We start from the raw sequence: 24,008 nt of genomic DNA, 5'->3' as shown, positions 1-24,008 counted from the left end.
AATCATGCACATATATTTTATAGGCCTCAGGGAAGGAACCATTAGAGAGATAAAGACTGAAGATGAAAGGAAAGAAAAAGAAAAAGAAAAGAAGAGAAAAGAAAGGAAAAGAAAAGAAAAGGAGGGAGGAAGGAAGGAAAGAGAAAGAGAGAAAGAAAAAGGAAGGAAGGAAGGGAGGGGGAGGGGGGAGGAAGAAGAGAGAAGGAAAGGAAGGAAAAAAGAAAGAAAAAGGAAAGGAAAGGGAAAGGGGAAGGGGAAGGAAGGGGAAGGGAGGGGGAGGGGAGGGGAGGGGAGGGGAGGGGAAGGGAGGGGGAGGGGAGGGGAGGGGGAGGGGAGGGGAGGGGAGGGGAGGGGAGGGGAGGGGAGGGGAGGGGAGGGGAGGGGAGGGGAGGGGAGGGGAGGGGAGGGAAACACACGAAAAAGCCCTAAGATTCCGAGGGATGGAGAGAAGTGGAATTAAAACTAGGGTAAGAACAACTTCTAAAAAAGGAAAGGACACAAAAAATGTGCTTCTACAACAACAGATTTTTAAGAGTAAAGAAGAAAGATGAGGATATTCAGAGGATTAATAGACTTCTTCGTCACTGAGTTTCTTTAATTTTCAAATCAACAGGATAACCTAACTAGGAACAAAATCTCCATAAAGGCCAGGACAAAGTCTGTCACACAGTAAGCACTCAATAAATACCTGTTGAAAAAAATAAAGAATGAAACTAATTAACAGAAAAATATGACCAGATTGAAGAATCACACCCCCTCCGATTCAGTGTACTTTAAGTATAGTCAACTCCTACTGAACATAGGAATTACTTCTTGCAAAATCCTATGTCAATCAAAACTATGTAAAAAAAAAAAATGTAATGAATCAAGGCTTGTGAAGCAAAGGGGCCCCATCGTTCAGAGACAGATGTTGGTTCCTTTCATTCTTCAGTGAGATCCTCATTTCAATTTTCTTGAAAGCTTCAAAAGAAGAAAGGATTGTAGATTCATTCAGATGCATTTCTGAGCGTTGATGCTCCATCAAACCTGCTCAGATTTTCTAATTTCAAGAATGGATTTGGTGGCCTCTTTTTCATACAATTTTCTTTTCTATTCTTATTTCCAACTTACATTAAAAAAAATAAATAAAATACGCAGACGAGATGTGGACGGCGCTGCTGATGCTACTGTGCTGAGCGCACTGGGCGGACGGGAAGGCTGCGGTGCCTGCCCAGGCCTTGCGGGCCACAGGCTTCCACAGCCACCAGGAGAGGCTGCAGATGTGTGAAAACGCAGGAAACAAAGTGGCTGTGACAGATGTGTCTGCACAGAGCATGTTCTAATAGCCAAGTGGCTCAAGTAAAGGCAATGAATAAATAAAATGAATGATAGGCTCAAGATAGTATAAAGAGGTTAAAGACACATAGCTTTTAATATGCAAGAATTAAAGCAGGATTCTGAAGACCTATTAAAAGAATATTTAATATTCATCAACTTTATTTTGTGCCTTTACAATCAACACGCCCACTTACTGATGATGATTCCTTTGTTCATTTACTCCAAGCATTTTTACTGACTGCCAATTTGCACCACAACCACGTGATCTGCAGACAGCGCCGACGCACTACAACTAGGTGAGAGCCTCCAATTGGCCCACGCCTGCTCACCGTGCCCGGAGATGTTCTCACATCCAGGGGACCCTCGATTAATCCCTCAAGTCCCACTCCTCCCCATTTCTTGACTGAATTTTGTTGTTTCCAAACACAAGCTTACATATTTGCCTAAGAATACTGATTTAAAGTTGCCAACAATCTTTCTTTGAAAAGGGTAGTTTTTAATTCTGAGGCAATATTTCACCATTCCTGGTGTCGGAATTCCTTCCCTTCAAAAAAACCCTGGTAGCTCAAGTTAGTTGCCAATTATTTTTTTCACTGATTGATCCGTACATCCCGAAGTCCAGGGAAAACAGAGCCAACTAATTTCAGCCTCCCTGACTTTTGCTTCTAAGTCTGTATCCGTCCTGTCCATATCCACCCTGCAGACAATCTCGCTCCTGGGCACCCCGGCTCGTCACCAGGCTAGAAGCGGCCCCAGCCCCTAAGGTCTCTTACTTGTCTGAGAGGTCCCTCAGCCGCACAAGACAGGAAATCAAAAGATTTCTTGAAAAGCTGTTTTGAAGAAGTTTAAATTATAAGCAGTAGTAACACCATAAGATCCTAAAAAATTCTCATTTATTCCAAAACAATGATGGAATACTGTTTTTATAATTGCAAATTTCAGTGATATCTAATACAATGACTGACATAAGGGAACCCACCTATGGCTGCGCTCCCTACTAACGTAGGTGACCAATACAGATGTAACATTTCACAAAAGCAGCCAAACACCAACCTGGACATACTGTATGATTCCATTTCTATGAAACAAGCACAGGCAAAACCGATGTACACAATGACAGAAATCAGAATAATGGTTACGTCCTGGAAATGGGTGCTCGCAGTGTGAGGAAGCCTTCTGGGGCACTGAGGATAATCTATACTCGTGTTCCGTATCTTGATCTGGGTTATAGTTACACTTGTGTACATATGTAAAAATTTGTACAAATATATTAGCATGTACGTTAAGGATTTGTTCATGTTGATGTATATCTCAATAAAAATAAAAAAAAGATTAGCTTTTACAATATTCACATATTCTGAATTCACAGAATCCAATTAAGTAAGATCGTCCATATTTTTTCACTATAAAGTGATTCCTAGAAACTTTCTGGCACTACACTTTTTTCTCCTTCCGATGTATCAGACACTTTCTCATCTACGTACAGTGTGGTAGCTGACAGCAATAGCCTGTAAAGAATGCGGAGTTCAACAAACATAATCGGCAAATACTTCCTACTCATCCACAAGTACTGAAAACTTTTTGCGGACATCCAAAACTCCAGTATCTATTTCATTTGTGAAAGGACAGACCCTGCATTTCCAAGCTGAACACCACTATTCTTACAAAAAAAAAAATGGAATTAAGGTCATTAAAAACTAAATCTTCTTTGGTACTTCCACTTTTATTCTTTACATCTGTCTGTTCGTGCTTATCTTGTATGAATCAAAGAACTTACCTTTCGCTTATTAAATAACAAAGTCTCAAGAAAATATTCTTGCTTGGCTGGAGGTTTCTTTTTGCTTGTTTTTAAGTACAAAAGGAAAATGAAAAGGGTTTCTTGACCATGAAACAGAAAATATTTCACTAAGGGCATCACATATAAAAAAAACACAGTAGACAGTATTAATGATTAAATGTTCAAATGAGAATTATTGAAAATGAAGAAGTTTAAAACGACTAAGAAAGAACCCTCGGTATCACACAGAAGCCCCTGTAACAAAGTGTGCAAAGCACAGAGAAGAGAGCCAAATGAACGGGAGTGGGAGTGTGTTTTCTGTGGGGCCAGGGGAGTGGTGAAACAATCTTCCAAACTCCACAGAGAAACAATGTATAGCCAACACCGGAAGGAATATAAATTATTAGAGGTGGAGATCATGTTTTTCCTCTAGGTATTACTACAATATTTTTGATACCAAATTACATTATCAATTCAGCTTTCAAATCAGATATAAATGGGCCCGTGGCTGAACATAAACATACTTCATGAATGCTGAATAGGCATATTTTGGTTATTGCAGTCCAAGGCAAATACATGCGCAGAATACGTAAAAAGTGGCGCATGGATTTTGTAAACATTTTGCACTGAGAAGAATCTTCTCTCTCTTTCATATGTAAGCTCCCAATAATGTTAATTAATAACTATAAAATATAACTGATAATGAGAAAACCTGCGTCTAAAACGTCTACTAAAATCAAGGTCAAAATCACAGCAGCATTCATGATGATTTCAGGTTTATTTGGAAACACAGTTTTAGGTCTACGGTAGCTTTTACAGCAGGAAAAAAGTCATTTTTTACGTTGCTTAAGAGTCACTGAGTTATCTTATGTTCATGTACCAGTTACTGACACAGGAAAAAAACAAACAGAAAAATACAAACACAGGAGCAGAGAAGGAAAAAGAAAGAGGATAGAAGGAACTCCTCTAACAGCTGCTGCAGATACAGCCATGACACAAGTTTCCTGCTCACCCTGGGGCTGGAAAAAAGAAAGCCGAAGCTGAAATAATGCAGAAGTCAGCTATAACTCCTCGGCCCTGCCGATGACCATCAGCATTAAACGGAAGCATGAAAAAGTACGAGCAAAGGGAGAAACGTATCTACCCAGAGCCCCGAATTCGCGCAGTATATTAGAGGGACTTGCAATCATACATTTAAAGAATGTAGACCTGTCAATTCAGCATCTAGTTAACTGCATCTTGAATTCAGCTTCTGAAGAAGCATCTTCAGGAAGGATACTGTCTTCCAAGGGAAGCCTTCCTGTTTTTGGAGTGCCTTGTTCATTAGGAAATTCTCATTACATAAAGTGAGATTTCATGAACATCCAACCGATGGTGGAGTTCAAATCCAGATTTATGAAACAACAAAATACTAAACTGCTTTAGGTATTGTCACTGTTAGGCATTTATGTATTTGAAAATGTGTATCAAATCTTCTGTTTTTCTTGTTTTCCACTTACATTTTCAGTTCTTCCTCTGGTTAAGAATAAGAAATGACCTGTACGCTTCTAGCTAGACTGACGCGTCTTACCTCTTGGACACTGTCATTGAGGCGTGTGTTGGAGGCTGGGTGGCTCTCCGTTTTACTCAGGAATAAAAATAATTGCCAGTTGTTGTAATCAGTGTGTAGCCATACATCACACACCATATTTTGAAAATATAAAAGTGAAAAAAAAGGTGAGAAAAAATCTTAATCTTCAAAAGTTAGTTTGAAAATTAAAAGCATTTAACAATTAGCATATAAATTCAAAAGCAGTTATTCAAACGTGGGGTTTGAAATCTAAGTCCACCACTACTCAAGTGCTCCACAGGCCTTCATAGGTCAGACGGTCTGAAAACACCACTATTTTTCATAATTCTGAGGACAGGGGGAAAAAACGCTGTGTTTCATAAAAATGCAACAGGGGAGCCACACTTCCTCTCATGCATGAATAATGTATGATCTACAATGTTATTTGCTAGACTATCTAATCACCAGCATCTTTCAAAATGTCCATAGAAGATTTAGCTCATTAAGGACGAACATGTACCTATATCAAAATATAACAGACTTGCGAGCGTGCAGAATAATACTCCTCCGAACACCATGGTGCACATCAAACTGACGTGGTGGGACAAACTGTGTGCATTTCTCAAAGATAAAAACATTGGACAAAGAAATGCAGAATAATTATTTCAGCTTGTGACATTCACGTGTACCCTAAAGAATCAAACTTAAATCCCTCTTTCACAACAAAACACATACACACTTTCAAAAACGACCCTGGAGCTATCGTACCCTTTTTAAATAAAAGTGAAAATCTAACAGAAACAGAACAAGAGCCTAAATGAGAAAGCTTTTAAAGCAAGGTTTCTTCTATTAGGAAAGACTTCATCATTTCAGAACGGTATTCCATTATTCATAATAGGATAAGGCAAAAGTTACTTTATGCATCCATAAGCTTTTTTTAAATTTACTTTTCATTGTATTTTTTCCATCACCATTTATTAAGAGAAAGAAAAGGTGAAAATAAAAGCATCTGAAGTTCTAATAAATAGTCTCATATTTTGTTTAGTTAGTCAAATTACAAAAAGCATAGTTTAGGATCAGTAGTATAATACAAGTAAATTTCTAAATTCACCTTTTTATTTCTGTATTTTATCCTATAACACAATTTCTAGTTATGACAGAGGTGAAAAGATGTTTAAAAAAATCTAATATCCCATTTTAGATATGAAAGAAAGATTAATCTATTTCAATGTCATTACTAAGGAAAAACAATTTCCCATTATATTTTTACTCATATCTGATGAAAGAGACATTCACCACAAGTGAACGAGTATCTGCTAAGCACTCTATGAAGTTGCCTATTAATTCTCTAAACAAGTATCAACGGATACACTACCGTGTAGAAGACACACCTGAACCACTGTCCTCCTCACTGTGGGTGGACGTTATGCTGGAAAACAGTTTGAGAAAGGAAAGATGGCAAGGAGCAGACATCCAGCAAGCTGAAGGAATGCGAATGTGGTGTTCTGAAGCCCTAAAATGGGGTGACCAAGTTTATTCATTTATCAGTATGAGTTAGGGCCAGAAAACGTTGAAAAGACTTCTTGTGCTAGACCTGGTTTAGACCAATATAAATAGTTCGTATGTTGTTAAGTGATCATCCCAGGCTTTTCTATAAAAAACTGTTAGATTTTTTGGCAAAGCTTATTACAAAAACAAAACAAACAGAAACACAGGCCTTCCGCAAAGCAGCCCCTGAAACCGCACTACACCCTCGTTTAGGAGAACACAATGACCCACAGTGCAGCCGCCACCACCCTTTCAGAATGCTCGCGTATCTGGCAGGTCGCGCAGGGTGACTCCTCAGTAACCTCCCGACCGGCTAATGGCACAGTAACCTTTGCTCAGTGTCTCTGGATACTGTCTCAAAGTGGTCTGTACCAAAGATTTATTTTCCGTTTCAGCACGCATCATTGTTAAGAGGGACAGAGGTTTTCGCGTATTAATTAGGAAGTGCTAACAACGTCACCATTAGAATCCCACATCCAGGAAGGAAAATCTGAAAAGGCAGCTTTCCCTGACAGCCACCCTGCAGGTCTCTCCAAGCTTCCAGAGTCCTCGGAAGTCTTAGATCTAGTCCCCAAAGCTTCATATAATCTAAACATGATGCCCTCCTTGTGGCTGAAACAAAAAGGAGGAATTTTTGCCTTGACAGCCCTGTGTACAAACTCCCTCCTCAGAGGCCCCAGGCTGCACCCCAGCACCAGACACCCCGGTTCCGTTACTCTGTTCACTGTTCCTTGAAAATGTCCGCTCCTTCCAATAGAATGTCGTGTCTCAGAAAGCCCTCCCCAACTCAGCCTGTATAAAGCAGTGGCCCGGTCACCACCACCAGTCATTACCAAACTCCTGACTCTGCTCTGCTGTTCACAAGCGCTTCCCAAACCTGACACGGCTTCCCCTGCGTATTCACTGGCCTTTCCACTAGACTAAATGCATGTGGTCAGAGACTTGTTAGTCACTAGACGGACCTAGCACAAAGTAGGTGCTCAATAAATTGTGTTAAACGCACAAGCAGTGGCTTTTTCTTTTGCTTAATTATAACAATGATTTCTGTATGCCTTTGATCTGCCATTGTTGTCAATATGTGAAGTGATGAGCACAGTGATTAATAAAACAAGAATATAAAATAAAATATTAATCACAAGGGCCATGGAGTTCAGAACATGAGTTTTAGAAACATAACTTACTATGCTTATGGCACAATCAATGGGAGGGACCTTCATTCCCCTGGGTTTGGTTTCAGCTACTTCCTGACCCTGTAACTTCAAGCACTTCTTAACAATCACAGTCATTTCAAAGCTATTTTACAACCAGGCCTTAAGTCATTTTGAAACAGCACCCCATGCTGCTGCTAACTGGCAGTTTCTTCATCTGTCAAGATTAACTTTTAGAAGTTACAAATAAGATGAGGTTACATGGTTGCAATTACTTGTTCTTAAGAAAGACACTCAGCAAGAGTGATGCTGTCCATCACCAAAGTCCAGTTGCCAAGAAAATTTCAACTCAGTAACTGACCTAAATGCTAGCCTACTCCTTAATGACCAATAAATATTTCATTTTTGTTCTACCCAGGAAGTCTTAATTGCTGTCTAATTTTAATGATGTGTGGCTGACAATTAAGAATGGAAAGTGTTCCCAGCACAGATATTCAGTATTCGGGTTGTGTTCAACAGAGGAAGCATCAGTGACACTTTCGCAACTTTACATGGCACCATCATCCCCTGCGTCTGCAGCCTCTTACTGTTGCCAAGTCAGCCCAAGACGGCAAACACCTGGGCTTCAACTGTCTCATAAGAACACACTGCATCTATGGAAAGCGCTTATTGGTCCAAAGAGCCAAATGCCTTTTAAAAGCTAGTTGAAGCAAATAAGCAAAAGAAAAAACTACACTGTCAGTTGGACTTTTAGATTTTAATATGTCAAGCCTTTGGAGTCCCCAATTATAAAAGCGTTTCCCAGTCACAGAATCATAAAGCTTGAAAGGTAAAAAAAAAATCCAGACCAACCAAATTCTTTATTTTATAGACAGAAAAAAAAGTAAGACTCACGGTGATTTGAAATATATCAAAAATGTAAATATGATCATTCCTACCCCACTTCCTCAGCCCACCTTCAGTGGTCCACCCTCTCTACTGTCCACTATACAAAATGCCTTCCCATCGAAACAAGAGCTCCAGTGCTGAAAGAATGATTAAATCAGTCATTTACTAAATTAATGTCCAGAGTGTGTTGTAAAAGCATAACTGAGTGTATGTTCTCCACAGCAGATAATTAAGGTTAAAAGAGACCCTAAGGGTGGGGCCCTAATCCAACAAGGCTCACACACTCAGCAGAGGATGCCACGCAAGGACACGGACAGGAGGCTTCCCTGAACACGTGTGTCCTCTGTTCTGACTTGTCCTAGCTCGAGGGACTTGGAATCTGCCTCTCGAGCAGAGGTGGCCGCATCAAACCCCATCCTCTGCATTTCATGATCCACCTCCGGGACCAGAGTCTGCGCGTGGGAGATGGTGACAGCAGCACAGACCGGTGCGAGTGAGCACCGCTTCGTTCTCACACGCCCCGCCCCTCACCTATTTGCCTTCTCGGCCCAGAACAGATGCACAGTAAGACCGAGAAATAGAGCCAGCATTCGCACGTGTTCAGAATATTGCAGTTAGATGCTGCAAGAATTTATGTCTTTAAAAGAATACTTTTCTGTTTTCCCCCCCTCATGGACATGCACAACAGTGTGGTGATTGTGCGGGATGGTGGGGAGAGGGTACAGTCCAGGGAGGGGAGGTAAAAGGGGTAAATGGTAAGGGGGAAAATACACAACACAAAATAAATATAAAAAAGGACACTTTGTTGTCAATCATTTTCTGCTACATGGAGGAACTGTAATAACAAACCTAAGACAAAATATATTCTCTGCTTTTAGGCTTTTAGAGAATAAAGAAGAATGATAAATAAATGAAAAGAACAAAGGGAAAAAGAAATTGTCACTCCCTTACCCCAAAACTCCATAGACAGCAGCCACAAAGTAATTTCAAGTTTCCTGAAATGGTGACATTATATAGTAATTGTAATTAAAAAGTGTTACGTTGTGTCAAACTGTGGTTGATACCTCAATAAAATGTACTTCTTTGGTGAAGGTTTATTTATATTTAGATCATGGTTAATAATTACCATAATGTAATTATTCAAAAATAATTTTTGTAAAAATTCTAAATTCATGTGAAACCTAGATAAAAGAAGAAAAATGTGCCACTCAAATCTCAACATTAACATTTCTTCCTTTTGTTCTGCAGATTCAAGGCCTATGAAATAAATTCCATTTATCACCGTGGCTCCATCCATTCCTCTCAAATGTTGGCAGAGAAAGCTGTAAAAACAGCGAACATGTCGTGGGGGAAAGGCATCATTCCTGTCATTTTCAGAGCCCATATATTGGTGAAAGTATTTCAGAGTCTACCCTCGCTTGGCTAGATGCATATTATGTCAATATATATTTTTTTCACTTAGACCCACAAGGAGAAAATTGATCAATGACCTCTTACCATCCAAATCTTACATTAAAGGTTTAATTGCATACAACGCCTTTTCAAGCTAAGAGTGAAGCCAGGATAATAACTATATCCGATCTTGTAAAACTTCACTCTGAGACAATTACCTGGTTTCTTAACCAAAAAGAGAAAATAGTACGGAAAAGCACTAAATAAACAAAGCAAGGGGTCAGCAGAGTTAATGGGTGGCGAAGAGCCTGCACGATTTCCTAGACGCAAGACGGCCATAGTTAGAGGAGGAGCACAAAAGCAAGTCTGCCAGGTTGCAGAGCCCGGAGCTTGGGCAGCGACTCTATGTGAGGACAGCAGGAACGACTGCTGAGAATATATAAAACGGCATCATGGGAATGTGCTGTGTGGTGGTCTTAGCAGGCGGCTACGTTTTCAATAGGGCCAACCTCGGGCTGCAGAGAATGCACTGCCAGCTGAATGAAAACCATGAAAAGAATGTTCTTAATAAACAAAGCTGGGAAGAGACACCGCCGAAGCTACTAGAAGACAGAGGTCAGTGCTGCTAGACACAGGAAAGGAGCACAGGGAAAACGAGGCCGTGCCACACCCTTGGGCGGCTTTCTTCCTCCCCAGGAAAGACAGTGGCGAGTTCACTGAAAGGGGGTAAGAAAACAAAGACATAGTGTTTGAACAGTGCTGGCTTGTGAGAAAAGTCAACTTGCGGTAAGTTCCTTCGGAACCTATTTTTAATATGATGTAAGTTATCAATAAAGAATAATTATTATAATCAACTAGAAAAAGTTTGAAAAATTGGGATGGGAAAAAAAATGAGTCACTCAACCCAAGGAGAAACAGCGGGACTACTTCGTGACAGCCTGTGTGATCACTCAGTAATGTCCAGCTGGTTTCCAGAGAGTGGTCCTCATTTATGGACTTGGAATGAGAGACCCCACACTGATCACCCTCCTCTCCCACGATCAGTGGTCTCCGACTTCTCAATTTTTGCCACCAATGCAGCCGCAAGTGCCTAGGCAGAAAGGCCCCCTTCTTCTTTCTCTATTCCTCAGGACCTAGCATAGAATCCGAGCTCATTAAACACCCAGTGAGCAAAAGTGAAGTGACGGAACCTACGTTTGAACCTAGACCATTTGTTCTGGTTTCCTTTCAAATTTCAAATCTTCTGCTGTTTCCTATCTTTCCACTCTTCCACACCGCCTCTCCTGCTACGTCACATTGTTTTTCAAGTAATAAAATGCTAAATCACTTTCATTTGAAACTAGCATGAAAAAAGGGCAAAGAACAAAAGGGTGGAAAACACTCCTATACCTATACATATTGAAATAAGCTCATAACAAAAAGAATGACTATTTCTAAACAAGAGTCCATATCTAACTTAAGAGAAAACACACATTGCAACTATTTAATAAACATTTCATTTCTTGAGCATAAATAAATAAATGGCTACAGTAGAAATGAAATGATAATAGGAAAAATGAAATACACTAATATAATGCACCTTGATTCTCCTCATTACCAAAAGTAAACTTGCAAACTTTAAAAGAAATTACAAACCCAATAATGGCAAGTGCTGAAGTGTAAAAACTAAAGTAAAAAATACACTAAAAGATCTTGTCATATGAAGTTCCATTAGCCCACATAAGTTATCAGCTGAAACTCTGCGACTGTTTGAGACGACGGGTGCAGTTTGAGTCAAAGGCTAATTTCAAGTCTATAAAGCTTACAAAGAATATATGCACCCCCATGTTCATGGCAGGGTTATTGACAATAACCAAGATCTGGAAGCAGCCCGAGTGCACACCAGAGGACGAGCAGATAAAAAAGCTGTGGTCCATTTACACAAAGAAATACTACTCAACTGAAAAAAAAAATGAAATCTTACCTTTTGCAACAGCATGGGTGAACCTGGAGATTATTACACTACATGAAGTAAGCCAGTCAGAGAAAGACAAATACCATATGATCTCACTTATATATGGAATGTAATGAACAAAATGAACTGACAAACAAAACAGGAACAGAGGCAGGAACACATGGAACAGACTGGCGGCTGTCAGAGGGGAGGGAGGTTGGGGGACTGGATGAAGGAAGGTGAAGGGACTAAGCAAAAAACCATACTTAACACAAGGTCACAGACGACAGTGTGGCAGCAGCCAGAGAGAAAGTGGGGCCGAGGGTGGGTGGAGGTGGGCAAGGGGGGGAAGTTGGGATTGGAAGGGACTTTGCTGGGGCGATGGGCGCACGGTGCAGTGTGCAGATGATGCTTTGTTGAGTTGTGCACTTGAAACCTGTATGGCTTTGTGAACCAGTGTCACCCCAATGAATTCAATTAAATAAATGCATACACACATAAATACATACTAAAATAAAAATTAGGTCTATAATAATCACCTGCTTGGAAAGGAGTTAACTTACCTTGCAGACCATACAATATTCTTGTTACTTCGATTAAAAGAGTTACACAGAAATGAATGGACAATAAATTATTTTAAATCATGCAACAAAACTTTCTTCAGTTCTAGTCAATAATAAATTCAAATTCTGAATGAAAGTAGAGACCACAACAAGTGAGTAAACTAGTACGAGTATTCTCAAGCCTTAAAGCAACTCTCGCCCTGGACAGATGGCTCAGCTGGCTGAGCATCATCCCGTACGCCAAAGGTTGTGGGTTCAATCCTGGTCGGGGTGCGACAAGAGGCAGCCGATCTGTGTTTCTCTCTCACATCCATGTTTTTCTCTCTCCCCCCCCCTCTAAAATCAACAAGCCTATACTCATGAAAGGATTTTTTAAAAACTTCTCTAGTGAAGCAGCATACATATAATATTAAACAGTAATTTTCAAGAACGTTAATACATTAAGTTATAACAGTATTTTACCAGAATTGTATTTTGGTAAGTATGAAATAGTATATATTTTTTCTATTCAGCAAACTTCGCATTTAAAAAGAAAAACCATTTATGGGGGTAAAAATCTCTTGAAAAGTGTTTGTTAACAACACTGCCAAAAAAGTTCCCAAGAATGTTTTTCTCCTATACTTAGGAACAAATGTAAGCATAATAATTCCATTTATCCAAGCAATAACATAAGTTTGCAGTGAAGTATGGCATTTGTGTAGGCTAGAAGATGCCTATAATGATTAAGGTATTTTCCCATTTTCCTAACAATTAGCAACACTGATAAGAAATCAATTGTAATTGGAGAAGAAAGTGGATACTCAATTAGTTACCAAAGTCAGTTTATATATGAGAATTGTTACTTAATGTAGAAATTCAGTATGTTGTAATTTCCCTATTTCATATGTATATAAAATCAAATTTAGAATCTAAATTTAGAATAGTCTTAATTTTCTTAATTCAGTGATACTTAAATTGTATAAATTTATTTGCTATAAATGTTTGCTAACACAATTCTTTAAAAGGTTAAAGACATTTCTTTTAGAATCTCTTATTGTTTATTGTGTGACAGTGAGGATCATTGTTGTTGAATTCATACATTTTTCCTTTTGCATTTAAACCTCGCTGGGTAAGGTATTCCAGTACAATTGTTAAAAACTGGTTAAGAGACTAGAATTGAATTAATTCTAATGACATCAATTCACTAAGTCTTAGCTAATGAGATGGTGGGTAATTCCAGTAATGACCCGCTTATGTTTTGGAAAAGCACACACAGTATTACCTCTGGCCAACTTGGTAGCATCTGCTTAACTGTTAATACAAATGCCTCAAATGTTATAGAAGTTATCTGAGAAAGTTAGCAGGATGATATGAGGTATCTAACTTTTTTTTAAAATTCATTTATTTATTTTTAGAGAGAGGGGGAGGGAGAGAGAAAGGGAGGGAAACATCAATGTGTGGTTGCCTCTCACATGCACCCCTCACTGGGGACCTGGCCCACAACCCAGGCATGTGCCCTGACTGGGAATCGAACCAGTGACCCTTTGGTCCGCAGGCTGGCACTCAATCCACTGAGCCACACCAGCCAAGCCAGGTATCTAACTTTTAATGAACCCAAGTGTTTCTTGTCCATTATATGAAAATTCAGCAAAAATATGTACTGATCAATTACCAAGGAAAACATACAATAAATATTTATACTGAATATCTGTGTCCAACAAGTACCCTTTTTATTTTAGTTCAAAACACGCCTTAACCCCCTCAGCAGTACTAACTGTACGCACATGTTGTGTAACAGATCTCAAGAACAGATTTTTCATCTTGCAAAACTGCAACTTCAGATCCACTGAACAAATCCCCATCCGCCCTCCCAAAAAGCGCCTTTTCAAAGGTGTTTGGGACCTAAATGTCTTTTACGTGGAAGGGCCATGGATTCCTGTTTTCGCACAATCGTAGTGTCCCCACCAACTGTGGCACTGCAACAGGTGTCGTTCTAGCCTCCGTCAAGTGGTCCTTCAGTCCATAAAAACCACATATGCAGTTGGTGGCTAGAACGCCTCTCAGTTCTGCAAATCACGTCTGTGCGGAGACCTGCCAGTTCCCCAGGACATCTGAGTCACTGCTACAAATCAGTGAGAGGCCACGGGCCTGCGATTCTGGGCCACAGAATAACTGTTTTAGGTTTTGTGGGCCACATGGGGTCCGCTGCAAATACTCAGTTCTGCAATCGTAGCACAAAAGCAGCTACGGGCAATACGTAAATGGATGAGCATAACTGTGTGTCAATAAAATTTTATTTACAAAAGCAGGTGACAGGTTAGACTTCTCCTGTGGCCCCTGGTTTGCCAACCCCTGAAATACGTAAGAAGGGGAAGAGAAAGACAGGGGGAAGGAGAAGGGCAGGGGCAGGGGGCAGGAAAGAGAATCTGAAGTGTCCGTGGAGCAGTCCTGAGCATAAGTGGCTACTTAGTAGGGTTGACATTCTTTCTTCTATTGACTAACTTTGACAGTGAGGCCCTAGAAAATGGAACACGTTTTTATTTTGCTTTTTTAATGACTTGTTTCAGCGCTGACTGACCTATTGACATTCAGTACATCAGCATCAATAATGAAAATATTCATTGTCAGTGAGTACGCAGGACACACCTTACCTTAGTAACGGATGGAATATGACGGTAATGTTTCTGGCTCCAGGTTTGCACACAAATTTTGTTCCTCCACCTTCAATTAAGTTGTCATCAGGACCCCCTTTCAGGGGAAAAAAAAAAAAAAGAGAGAGAGATTTAGTTTATTAGAAACACTACAAAAAAATAAACTGAGTACATCTAGATAAATGTTACAGGGGCATAAGAAGGACCATCTGTGAAAACACTTGCATTCAATAGATTCAAAACTATTTTGAATGATTTGACCTAGTCTTCCTCACTCAATAAACTATGAATGAGCATTTTCACCCTAATTAAACTACAGAATGCTTCCTGAAAATCTCCTTTTGAAATAGGCAGATGTTTGTCTTAAGTCTCCCATGTAATAAGGAGATATAAGGAAAATAAAGATATTCTTAAGCCTACGTAATACTCAAGAGTCCAGCCCTTTTGAGTGACCCAGAGTTGCCAATATCCTTGATTTCTAAAGACGGTCGGCGAGTTTCTGCAAGAAGTGCATCCAGGATTTTCTCTCATGCTGCTGATTGACAGCCATGCTGCAAGGTTTAGCATGTTGATATGTTCTCGGTGCTCTCAGAAGATCTACAGAAAACATGTTCCTACACCAAGCAAGACTCATACCCTCTCCCCGAATGCTCCGTAAGAGGCTCATTAACTGAAGGGTCACGGCATGAGGAATAACCACTCAATTCCCACACACTGAGGCGAAGACAACTCATCAAGACTGTCTTCCAGTCCACAGCCATTAAGATGCCACTGATGTCAGATGCGCTCCAATTTCAGAGAGTGCAGAATGTGGGAAATGTGTGTCTTAGGATGGTGGGAGAAATGCTCTCCCTCCACCCCCAAGTCTCATGTTTCTTTCCATTAAAATAAAGCTCAATTAATGGAATCCCTGACCTTTCTCCATCTTTTACCCACGGCAGGGAAAGTGAAATAACTCCTCGGATAAAACTGAGAAGAAGCTGAGCATGCTCGTTCAGCAACCCCGTTCCTCCACTTCAGAAACCAGAATGCAGGCAGGTTAAGTCCTGTCCTGCTAAGTCTAGCACTGAAGACCCTGTCTTGTCCAGAGAAGGATGAAGCAGTCCAGCACCTTCTGTAAGTGGGTTAGTAAATCTGTTTTTTTTTTCCCCAAGAAGGCTTTCTTTTTAAATTTTTTTATTGTTCCTCAAGTACAGGTGTCTCCATTTTCCCACCACCACTCTCCCCTGTCCACCCACCCCCACCTCCCACCCTCATTCCTAAATCTGTTTTAATTCTGCTGTTCATTTAGAAAAACCATTTGACTCTCAAACTGGACTACATCATTCCATGTAGCGTATATCAACATAAAGGTAATATTTCATCTTCATCTTCCTCTGTTACTTCTTAACAGTTTCAGAACTGATAGGAAAGATGCATGCCCTACAATGGGCTTCCTTAAAACCTTAACAAACTACACTTACAATGCTTCATTTCTTTTTTCTAAATTAAACGTTTTCTTTCTAATTATAGTTCTTTGCATGATACCAAACACAACTTAATCTCACCTGATTTATTATCTATCTTAATGGTCTCTGAGGCATCTTGGAAATTGACTGATAAAAACACGTGAAGCTCCAGAAATCCATACCCCAGATGATCAAGCCTTCCTGGAGGCCTCAGAGTCTAGACAAATCCCACTTGGATTACTTGTTTCCACTAACTAATCAGAGCATGTTGTGTTAAGAAAAACAGAAAATATAATGGCACGTACAGCTTTTAATTCAAAATCATGAGCTATTTTTTCTCATTTGAAAGAAGCCCATCTTATAGTACCATATTTGCATCAGTGATAGTAACATTCTGGTGGCTTAGCTGAGTTAAAGGAAAACAAAAGGAGAACATTAAGACTACCACAAATATTGCTCCTTTAGTAAAAACACTTCTAAAAAGCTCACATGGTGTGGTCACATACAGGGAAAAATAAGAATAGAATAAATACTTCTCCTTTATCAATATGTCTCCTTTCTAATATCATAAAATCAAGAATTGATTCTCCAAGGAAATGGTTGTGTATGTATAGAAGAAACCAGGTTACATTCTGCACTCCAGGAAAAACATAAATAATTTATTAAGAAATAAATAAATCTACACAAACAATAATGCCTTAACCTCCTTCATATGAGCGTATCTTTTTGAGGACTACATGATTTCCAATGGTTTCTAAAAACTCTGGTGTTCTGGGGTTTTAAAATTGAATCATTAAATACAGACCTGATTAACCCACCTCCAGTCTTTTGTTCTGAATCCCTGCCAGCTACAAAACAGACGATTACTGATTTTCACAGAGTTATACAGAAAAAAGTAAAGCTTGCCTAGAAATACAAAAAAAAAAAAAAAGACTCTCCCACCAACCTGAATCCCAACCAAAATTCCACGGACAAAAACTTCGTATATTATTCCAGTCCTGCTACACAGTACCACCTACACTGCATTTGATATGAGTTCCTCTCCGCAGACCACAAATTCTAATCCAGCTTACTAAATTACGGATAAAGAGCACCAACCCAGTGAAAATGTTCTCGAAAATCAAGCTGTCACAACCAAATGTTAAAGGCTGTGGCCAAGACCCATGGAGTCTGTGAGGCTCCGTCCCCTCAGATTTATTCCAGCACTTCAACATTCTGGGTGAGAAACCAGCCTCGCTGGCCCTTCCACACCTTCCCATAATCAAGGAGCCCGGGAGCTGCGGCCACGAACACTCCTGCAGAACAAGCTGTTCGATCCCGAGCAGAGCACAGAAAGGGCCAGGGCCGCTCCCTGCCCGTCACTCATCACGCTTACTGTCTGGTCTCGGCCTGCAAAGGCCAGGTGATGGGCCCCAGAGAAAATGCTCAGTGATGGCGGATGGCTGGAGAGACAGGGAAACGGACGCGAGGATCATAGAGAGAACATGTATTCTGCAGGAAGGAGGGGCAGAAATGCCCCAGTCACGTTTCCTCTTTCTAACGATGAGGACACTGGTTTGACAGGCTCCCCCAGATGAGTGGCAAGGGCACCACGGCTACCCGGTGACTACGGAGATCACAGCACTTTAGTGCTCACAGGTGAGTCCCTTCTCTTTAAGAACGCGTTTACTTATGTGTAATTAGCTCCTACACTTACTTGTTTCTTGGTTTTTCCCAACCAGAAGTTGATGTCATTTAATAGAACCAAAATAAAAACAACAAAGCCACAGAAATAAATGGAAACGTGTTCTCACCGAGAGGACTGCAATACAGTGGGAAGAATCAAAAAATCTCTGCCAGACCCCAGACCTCTACTTAATAAATGTGATAAAATTATTTAAATGCTCTAAGCCTCAGAGAATTTAAAAGTACAGATTACAATGAACTCTGTGAAAGACTTGCGGTGATGTGTAAGTAGGGGAACAGGCCCAAGGGCACCCGGGACAGCATCTGACACCCAGTGCCACTGAGACGAGCGGCTGGCTAATTCTCTCTGGAGAATCCCCAAGCAGGTGAAAATCTACTGGTCACACACACAACATCACTGGAACATAAACTCAAAACTCCAACTCAAAAAATGTTGTTCTCGCTACTTTAGGCAACATTATGCAAGCAAGTCTGTATCAATAATGAGACCAATCAAAATACGTCTGTCTTATTTTGGGGACAGTACTATTGCTGGGAAGTTTAGAGTTTAGAAAACTGTTGAGAACACAGCATGATGGAATGAAATTAGTCTTGACCCAGTTTTAAAATTTTCAATTAAGAATAATCATCATTAAAGGTAGAGATATTAAAATTATGAATGCTTTTGTCAAGTCCTGAGATGCAAACAGTGCAGAATTTGATGGTCACTTCTGTTGAGCCACAGAATGCAGCAATCCTCATGTGACATTTTTTAATGGGCTCTGGACTTAAAGCTGGCCTTTCCCTACGGAAAAGAACCATGGTAAAGGTGAATTTTTCTTTGCAGCTAATATTTTGCTTCATAAACTCTTTCTGAGTATTGTGAAAATGCACTCAGTACAATAAATATGGAATTCCTTACTTCATCAATAAATAGAGCCTTTAATTGACTCTAAGAGCCAGCTGAATGGTCTAGAAATTCCCCAAATTCAGAGTAGTCACCTTGCCAGTGGAGTTCTTGTACATTAAGTTCTTTGGCAAGTGTCTACTCTTTTTTTTTTTTTTTTAAGATTCTTACCTATTTATTTTTAGAGAGAGGGGATGGGAGAGGTAGAGAAACATCGATTAGTTGCTTTTTACACATGCCCTAACTGCAGATCAAACCCACAACCCAGGCATGTGCCCCAATTGGGAATCGAACCAGTGACCTTTCACTGTAAGGAACAACACCCAACCAAGTAAGCCACACCAGCCAAGGTAGCACATGCCTATTCTTAAAGCACAAGTTGTCATTGTGATTTAATACTGCTGCTGCTACCACCACTACCAACGCACTTGTAAAAAGGGACTAGCTCTAAGCTTGGGGCTGGGGACTAAATTAAGAAGAAAACAAAGGAAGAACACATTTCTTCACACTCCAATAACTTACAATCACAGTCAGGGCAAGCAAATCAGGATTGGTGATGACATTCTACTGCCCATGAGTGAGATGCTGTTGGGCCTGGAAGAGAAACCCAGGCAACAAGCCCTTTCAAGAAAAAAATCCTGTTCTCGGACTCAACTCTCACCAAGTAGGTGATTATTAACAACAATACTATTTTGTTTATGGATGTATCCCTTGTGCTTAACATAGCTTCTGGCATGTAGTGAATACTCAGTGAATATTTGTTAAATGAATAGATAAATAAACAAGTGAACAAATGAAAAAAAGATCAGGTTTCTTTTAGATCAAGTGAATTCTAAGTACAAAGCACTTAGGAACAAAAACCAGTTGTGTTTTGCATAAAGTATGTTCAGTAAGGAATCCGAGTTTCAATGAAGTCCTGAAAAAGTATATTGAATAAGGCATTTTTTGTAGAATACAATTTCCCAAATAGAAAAAAGTGAGTTATCTCCACCAGTTCAGAAGTAAGCGTATTGCTTGTACTTCATCGCTCAATTACATTTTACTCTTGGGTAGTTAGCTCTGATGTTGTATTGTAGATAATCAAGACAGGTGTCAAGGACTATGCAGGACAGGTAAAAAGAAGGGCAAGAGCAGGAAAGGGGACTCCTGTTTGTTACACATTCATTAGGAAACTGGTACCATGCTAGACCCTTTACATAAAATGTATCACTTAACCCTAGTAATATCTGGGTGATGACATCACCTAACACAGATGAAGAAGGCTCATCGGGGGCAGGGGGCACAAAGTATCTAGCTCAAGGTCATACACACGGTAGGTTCTGTATTCAGCATTCGAACAACTTGTTTTCCAGCCATACACACTGCAATGGGTTTTATATCATTTTATGTTCCCCAGAAACTCACAGGTGGAATAAAATGACCAAGATGATGGGTGCCACAGGAAAATTCTAAAACAGGGAGCAATAAACCCTGCTTTTATGGTGGTTTTGACATATAAAATGCATTTTCCATGAAATCAACACTAACTACAGCAGTTGCTTATCCAAGTCAGTGTACAAAAAGTGCCTTTGATCAAAAATGTAGGTGAAGCTTAAGAAAAGCAATATTCTATATGTAAAACTATCAAGTAGACAATAACTCTTGAAGTAACACATTTGGCGGTCCAGCTGAGACCCAACAGAACACTTTCCTTTCTAACACAGTCCCAGCAGTGAGAACTGGAACTAATGCTGCTCCCCCCACCGCAGCCAGTGGCGGGGAGAACGAGCTCTCTGGCCTCAGACGACCGAGGGCCCCACAGAGGGCCAGGAAGGTGACTGGAGGAGGACACGAAAGGGCTGAGCCCTTCAGGGAAGGGACTGTGGAGAGTTTGCCTGTACCACTACCCAAAGCACTGATAGAAGCCCATTTTCTCTCTTCCTCCTTGTAAGTAAAGAGACTTTCAAAAGCCCTCCCTTGCTTCTTCTCTCACTGTTGCCCTGGGTCATTTGCACAGGTCTAGTCATCTGAGGCCATTATAATGTCAGTTTCCTTCTGACACAGGGATTGCATGGAGTCCCACAGAGTCATCTCCTTGTTTTTATTTTAGCAACAGGAAAAATAGGAAGATGGGGGAAATACAAAGTTTTGAAGAAAAGTTCCCAAAGTCTCACAATACAGTGAACAGTCCTAGAATGTAAATTAAATGAAGTATTCTTTTTTAATACTTAAAACCTTGTTTCTATTCCTTTTTCCAGCTGTACTGAGGTATAATGGGCAATACTATTATTCAGGGGTGTCCAATCCATGCCCCAGGATGCTGTGAATGTGGCCCGACACAAAATCATAAACTTACTGAAAACAGTATGAGATGTCTTTGTGATTATGTGTCTCAATGTATTTAATGTGTGGCCAAACCGACAGTTCTTCTTCCAGTGTGGCCCAGAGACGCCAAGAGGCGGGGCCCCCACCCCTGAAAGCACACACTGTGGTGATTTGATAGACACAGACACCATGAAATAATTCCTCCTGTAGTTAACTGACACACCCATCACCGTGTTATTTTTTTTTGGGGGGGGGGACACTTCAGATCTACTCTCCTAGCCAATTATACAGTACCCTTGTCTCTATTTCTGTTGTTCTCGGTAACAGCTAAAACCCTGAACATTCATTTTGGGCTACTAGGCGTGAACTCCTCCCTCTCCTGACCTCCTAACACCCATAACTTAACATGATCACGGCAAGCTCTGCGAGAAATGCAAGTGCTGTGGGTGGATCCTTTTGATAATCAAACATCATAATTAAGCAGGAATGACAAACATCACCCGGAATGTCTTTCCCCTCCTGGGCGCTGACGGTCGCTGCTGATTGAAGTAGAGCCCTTTTGTGCTCTAAGCAGCCACAAGAGTTGCTGGAGTTGGAACCCATCATCTCTGTGGCAGAGAAAGACCATGCCTCCCGCCCACCATGCTTCCTTCTCTGGGATGCAAAACCAAACTCAGCAGTCGAATAAGCAAACAAACAAGAAAAGCTCTCCTGGAGCTTTTGTTAGAGTACTTGTCATCACAGAAAGTGGGTCTCTTGGGGTAGCAGGAAGAAGCAAAGAATTAGGAGCCCCTGAATCCTACTCTTAAGCGTGAGTGCATTCATGCTTAATTACCTTGGTCGGGGTGGAGGCTTAAGGTGAGTGGTGAAAAACTGACCTTTGAAAGGACGGGAAGAAAAAAAATTAAGGATTCCTTGATAATACTTTTACGCTGTTGAGGGCCCAGATGAGATGAACTAATTGAAATATATACCAATGCCATCTAATTGTGGAATATTCTAGAGTGGAAATGAGAGTGAAGAAGAGAGACTTTGAGAACTAGGGGTAAGGATTTACCATCTACACGTGAAAAACAAGGAATAAAAAGAGTTCTGGTAATAAAGAAATTCAAGTGATTAACCATAGGTCAAGGCTTGATAAGAAAATAATGAGAGGATAGCTCTGGAGAGGATGTGACTGAAGAAAATGAGAGAAACTGGCACTGGGAGTCTCTATATGACAACAGAGTACTCGTGGATAGAGTCGGAGCGAGAAGCATCTGAACACAATGGGAGGTTGTAGTGAGAAAGGGGCATTCTTAGAGTTACGCCTTTCCTTGTTGTCTGTCCCTGGTGCAGGCACAGGGAGCCCTCCTCTGGACTAGAAACGGTGGTGGAGACGGGGCGGGGAGTTTGATGTTTCCCACCTCAACAATCAGGCAGCAGCAAAGTCTGGGAGTAGGGTAAGATGAAGAAAAGAAAGAAAGCAAATTCCAACGGTCTCCGCCCAGAGGAGAAGGGGACATTCCTTTGGATCCTCGCTCATGTGCAAGGAATAACGCAGAGAAAGAGAACCTAAACCAGGGCCTGCCTGATGATGAGTTTCCGTGAGAAGGACAAAGAGTGCGTGTTCTGAAGCAGGAAGGACAGCACAGTGTGCGTATGTGCAGCAGCTTGTATCCGTTGGAATTCCAATGTGAGCGGGCTGCTAGGAAAGAAAGCTCTCATCTGAATTTCACTTCCGGTAAAACCATCTCTTCTGGATTTCTGGTGAAAGACCATGCAATATTTTTTATAAAGAAATTAAAATCTTATCCCTTTGTAGTTCAAGAATTGAATAGATTCTAGCTCCTAAATTGCAAGTGAATTTTATAATAATCTATTATTTCGGGGTAGTTTCTTGGTCTAAAAAACAAAACCAAAATAAGTCGGCTCCTTAATTATTTCCCTAACAATAACCTGTGAGAGGTTTTGGAGTACAGGATGGCAAGGAACATTAAAAAAAATGAAGGAACAAATTTTGAAGTTAATAATGGCTCACCCTGAGCCATCAGTAATGTGTTTACTTGGAGCTCTTTCACGTGCGTAAGTCAGAAAGGGCTCCGTTAGTAACAGTACGGTTCTGCAATGCAGTCTGAGACAGCATGTTCTATGAAGACCAAAATGCGGGATGTGAGCCAACTAACAAAGGATCCACAGTCACCACGTGCATACTTTTAAATGGTGATGAAGAAGGCGCAAGGGAACTTTAATTAAGCATCTTTGAGGAGCCTTCCCATCTTAGTGACATAACCCTCCAACTCACTTTATATTAAGGCTACCTAAGGAGATTGTATTGATTCTCTCTTTTCCTCCCACTCTGTACCTGATTCCCTAGTTTAAATGACCTCGACTCTATTAAATCTGCTTAGTGGTTAGTCCGATCTAGCTAGCTCAGAGATTCCGGGTGTGTGAGCCGGAGTCCCCACCGGAGGTATCACGCGGCTGGCTTCTTCCACTTAGCGTAGTGTTTTTAGAGCTCATGCCTGGGGTAGCGTGCCTCAGCATTTCAGTATTTCAAACTGTGTGCACACCACATCCAGTTTGTCTCTTTATCTGCTCATGAACATGTGGGTATTTCCACCTTTTGGCTATTATAAACAATGCAACTATAGACAGCCACGTGTAAGTTTTGTGTGGACATGTTTCCAGTTCCCTTCGGTAGAGACCTAGAATTTGAATTGTTGGGCCACATGATAACCTCCATGTTTAACACTCGGAAGAACTGCCAGACTGTCTTCCAAAGAAGCTGCACCCTAATGCTCATTGTTGTTATTGTTTTAAATAATTGTTTACAAAAAATCTGCCCAGGTACATGTGGGGGGTTGTTCATGTGGAAAATAATGGAATAATTAATACATAATAATACAAGAATAAACGCTGTTTTGTGTACACACAACTGTAAACCAGTTCTGCCCACC

The 24,008-nt window shown here is 40.6% G+C and overlaps 1 protein-coding gene across 4 annotated transcripts in view; it reads right to left on the bottom strand.

Moving 5' to 3' along the window:
• Positions 1 to 24,008, bottom strand: part of EXOC4 (exocyst complex component 4) — a 672,527-nt gene that overhangs the window by 355,763 nt on the left and 292,756 nt on the right. For all 4 annotated transcript variants that reach the window (XM_045191093.3, XM_045191095.3, XM_045191096.3 and 1 more), the window contains exon 10: positions 14,746 to 14,842. In XM_045191093.3, the coding sequence (XP_045047028.2) occupies positions 14,746 to 14,842 (97 nt within the window). The remainder of the gene's footprint in view (positions 1 to 14,745; positions 14,843 to 24,008) is intronic.

Source organism: Desmodus rotundus, chromosome 6 (assembly GCF_022682495.2).
Source record: "Desmodus rotundus isolate HL8 chromosome 6, HLdesRot8A.1, whole genome shotgun sequence".
In the NCBI taxonomy this organism is placed as follows: Eukaryota; Metazoa; Chordata; class Mammalia; order Chiroptera; family Phyllostomidae; genus Desmodus; species Desmodus rotundus.
This window is presented reverse-complemented; position numbering and strand designations above follow the sequence as displayed.